Here is a 4,152-nt window from a genome sequence, read left to right on the forward strand (position 1 = left end):
CTACAACTTCTGCTGCGGCACGTGCGGCTACCGCTTCTGCTGCCACGACGGGCCGCGGCGCCTTGACCAGAGCCGCTGCTCCAACTACGACACGCCGGCCTGGGTTCAGACTGGTCGGCCTCCCGCGCGTGCCCGCGACGCCACGGTGCCCCGGGACCCGGGCCGCGAACGCAGCCACACGGTCGTCTACGCGGTGTGTGGCGTCGCCGCCCTGTTCGTGCTGGCCGGCATCGGGGCGCGCCTGGGCCTGGAGAGGGCGCACATACCGCGCGCGCGGCGCACCGTGACCAGGTGAGAGCGTGCCGGCCGGGGCCGGGGCCGGGGCCGGGGCCGGGATCCCCAGCCAGCCCAGGGACAGGTGGCCTGCCAGGTGGGCGCCCCCTCGCGATCCTTCATCCTTCCCGCCCTTCTCCGAAACTCTGGTCCTCTTAGCGGCCCCTTCCTCCAGGTTTTCCCTCCCTGCTCTGTCTCCAGGTCTCTCTCTCCCCCCACCCCCACTTCACGGAGGGAGACAGCTGATACATCTCTGTCTCCCCTTGACCTTCCGGCGGGAGCTGGGTGCTGGGCCGCCTTCCCCCGAGGCTCCCGCCTCCTCCGGAGTGGGCGGGGAAGGCAGGTTGCTCGACCGAGGGCACAAGATCCGCGCCTAGGGGAGGGGACCTGGGGCCCCCGAGCCCCACTAGCACAGGGTGGAGGCGTGGGTCCCCAGGGAAGGGACATTTTCTAAAGCTCTCTTGGCTCTCTCCCCACTTTTCCCTCCCTCCTCCCCTCCCACCCCGCATAGTTGTGACTCAGGCCTGACCTTATTTCCCTAGGGTTTTTAGAAGGCCTCCCCACTCACCGCACTCAGTGCCCCCAGGCAGGGTCAGGGTATCCCCCTGTGTAGAAGCGGACCTGAAGTGTGTATGTGGTGGGGTACAGATTCGTTTTTGGTGAGGCCTGGACAGGTGTTAGCTGAGTTCTGAGTTTCATGTGACATGGGGGCCACAGGACCCAGGTTCTCTTCCTCAGCTGGGATAGGGGCTCTGGGATTCTGTGTCCTGACACTGGAAGCCTCACCCATGCCCCCCCCGCCCCCGACACACTCACAAGTCCTGGGCCCTGCACCCTCCTCACTTGCTCACCCAGGTCCCCGCTCCCTTGGCTGTGTGGGCTGCTGACATGTGTACGACAGGCAGGCTGGTACTTAGAAGTGACAGTGGAGAGAGGCCCCCATGCCTGGGTGGGCTAGGTGTGGACACTTCCCCACTCCTAGACCTCAAGGGCAAGAGGGCTTCCTTGGCACTCCACAGCATCCCTTGTCCCCCAGACCACTTAGGCCACCAGCTCCCAGACAGCTGTAGGGCAGAGCTGGGCCTGGAACCCTGGCCTCAGCTACTGTGCTGCGTCCGTGATGTGCAACGTGGTGGCTCTCAGCCTGGGTCCTGGATGCTTCAGAAGCAGGGCCTGGGCTTCCTGAGCTTGGAGCCTCATGCTGGGTGAGGGGGAGAGGACAGGGCCTGTTCTTGACCAGAGTGGGGCAGCAGGAACTGAGGGCCCTGATGGTGTAGAGGGGGTGGCTGGGGCAGCCTAGTGACTCGTTCACTGGAACCCACTTCATCCTCAGGGGACCGGGAAACAGGTCTAGTAATGCTTCAGGAAGAGCTGGACCACCCCTGATGTGCTGTGTGGCCCGGGCCAGTGCCTTCCTCTCTCTGGGCTTTAGGGTCCTGTGTGCCCTGACTCCTGCTTCTTATCTGGGGAGACCTGGAGCCTAACTTGAGTTTGTGTGTGGCTATGCTCTGAACCCCTGCCCTCCCCTCAAATCTCACCCTTAATTCTGCCGTGTTGAGGTTGATGGTTAGAGAAGGCTTCTCAGAGGGTTTGGTGAGGAGTTGGAGTCTGTCTTTGGAGAAAGTTTTTGCAAAGGTTCAGAGGCATGAAAATTGCTCAGGTGTTTGGGAGGGCTGGTTGGTGACTGCTTGCTCAGAGATGAGACCACAGGTGTGGGCAGCTGAGGAGCGGGCAGGGCATGAAGGTCAACTCAGGCAGGCACTAGGAGATTTTCAGACCCTGCCACATTGCAGCCAAACTGCGCCCACCCCAGGTGTCCCACCTCCAGTGTGCTTCTTCATGAATCAGTCATTTGAGGCCCCAGCTCCAGGAGGGAGAGACCAAGCTAGGAGAAAATCATGGGTTCCGTGCTCTGAAGGCAGCTGGGCTGAAGGCTGGGTCTGGCTGTCTGTGGGGAAGGCTCAGTCGGATTCCGTCACAGCTGGGTGGGGGCTGGGTGTCCTGGTAGCCAGGGAGGCGGCTGCCCAAGGTCACACAGCCTTTGGTGCGGGGCTGCCACTGCAGGATCTCCTGGTTCCTCCTTCCCCTCATTTGTCTGTCCTCCGTGCTTGTGCTGGCAGCTCTGTCCCAGAACCCAGCAGAAGCTCCTGCTGCAGGAGGGGCATTAGGCAGGCAGGTAGAAAAGGCTTCCTGGTAGAGGAAGGGTTCTGGTGGGGTTTGAAGAATGAGTAGGAGTTTTCCCGGAGGAGATGGAGGAAAGTAACTGATGCCAGAGGGAATGGCACAAAGTCCAAGAGCCTGATACACTCACAGAGCTTGTGTTGGGAGAGGAGGCTCAGCATGGAGGGTCTGGGGGAGTGGACTCCAGAAAGGGGAGGAGGGGAGCCTTTGGAAAATAAGGTGGCCCTGGTTACACGTGACCCCATTGGTTTCCTGACCTACTCTGAGAACTGGCCATGTGGAGGCTACAGGTCGTGCCTGGGAGCGGAAAATGGATGTATGAGGTCAATCACAGGAGAGAAGGGAGGCCAGAGGGGTGGAAAGAGCTGCCCAGGGCCACACAGTGAGAAGCAATGGCTGGGGCTAGCCTTTGATAGACCAGACCTGGCTGATGGGGAAGCAGGAGGCGTGGAGGGCTGCTTGTCACCACTCTTTCCCCACAGGACACTGACAGAACTTCTGAAGCAGCCTGGCCCCCAGGAGCCACTGCCTCCACCTCTGGACCCACCTCTGGGTAGCTGTGTCCAGGTGCAGATGGGTGATGGCCTCCCCCGGGGCTCCCTCCACAAGAGCACAGGTGAGTAGACTAGCGGGAGGGTGTTTGTTGATCTACAGCACAGAGCCGCCCTGGTCTGAGGAGGGCCTGGGAGCAGGGGAAGGGGTGTGCTGAGGCTGTGAGCTGTTTCCCAAATAGAAGTGAGCCGCCTGCCTCTGCAGGTGTGTGAGTGGGCAGTGGGCAAGCTAGTCAGCTCCTCTTGTTGGCCTGGGTCCCTCGACGGGTCCTGCAACGTCCAGCCTCAGGGACTCTGTGAGGAAGGTTCTAGATTCGGGGATCCCCAGCTCACGCTCTGGGGTCTGCCTGGTTCTAGGCTCTGGCTCAGTGCCCTGGGGTCCGACTGGCCCACGGCTGTGGCCTCCTGTGGGCCTCTTCCTTCAGGCTGGTGCCTCCCTCTTGGACTCCTGCTGGTGAAGTGGGCTTGACAGCACCTCCCCTCCCCCCAGTATGGGTTCCAATCCTCAAATATTCTCTTCATCTCTGGGAGAAGCAGGTCCTGGGCCTCAGTGCCAGGCTCAAACGGAACGTGCTGGCAAGTCTTTTGTTAGATGAGCACCGCCTCAGGGCTGGCCGCTGTTACTCACGTTATTCTGAGCCAGGCCCTGTCCCAGGCACTGGAGAGTCTGTCTTCAAGAGTCAGGTTCTGCTCTCAGTCTCCAAGGCGTAAGTTCATAAAGTCATCTCACAAGCTCTCATTGAATCGTAGCTGGGGAGTGGGCTGCGAAGAGGTGGTAGTGCAGGGGCAGGGTGACCTCCGGTCAGCGGGCCGAGTCTCATCTCCTCCCTCCCCCATCCAGACAAGAAACGCCCCATCAACGTGCCCCTGGCTTCGGCGACAGCGGGCCCCCCGCGCGCCCCGCGGCTGCAGGGCGGCGGCAGCCTGACGAGGCAGCCGGACTATGCCAAGTACGCCACCCTAAAGGCAGCCGCGCTCAAGGCCGCAGGTGAGTGGCCAGGTTTGTGCCCGGAGCGCCGGGCCCACCGCACCCGGGGTGTCCAAGCTCCAAGACTGCAGGGCTCGGGGTCCCAGTTCGAGTTCTAAAGTTCCCAGCTTCCGCATCGCGCCTACGCCAATCGGCTGCCACGCCTCGGCCGTACCCCCC

General features: G+C 61.9%; 1 protein-coding gene across 1 annotated transcript in view; it reads left to right on the forward strand.

Annotated features, from left to right (window-relative positions):
* Position 1: 1 nt before the first annotated feature.
* Positions 2 to 4,152, forward strand: part of SHISA8 (shisa family member 8) — a gene marked incomplete at its 5' end in the record, with an annotated part of 4,930 nt that continues 779 nt past the window's right edge. Inside the window, 3 exons of the mRNA XM_024737406.1 lie at positions 2 to 291; positions 2,937 to 3,070; positions 3,847 to 4,051. Coding sequence (XP_024593174.1) covers positions 2 to 291; positions 2,937 to 3,070; positions 3,847 to 4,051 — 629 coding nt within the window. The remainder of the gene's footprint in view (positions 292 to 2,936; positions 3,071 to 3,846; positions 4,052 to 4,152) is intronic.

This window comes from Neophocaena asiaeorientalis, unplaced genomic scaffold, assembly GCF_003031525.2.
Source record: "Neophocaena asiaeorientalis asiaeorientalis breed wild unplaced genomic scaffold, Neophocaena_asiaeorientalis_V1.1 scaffold242, whole genome shotgun sequence".
In the NCBI taxonomy this organism is placed as follows: Eukaryota; Metazoa; Chordata; class Mammalia; order Artiodactyla; family Phocoenidae; genus Neophocaena; species Neophocaena asiaeorientalis.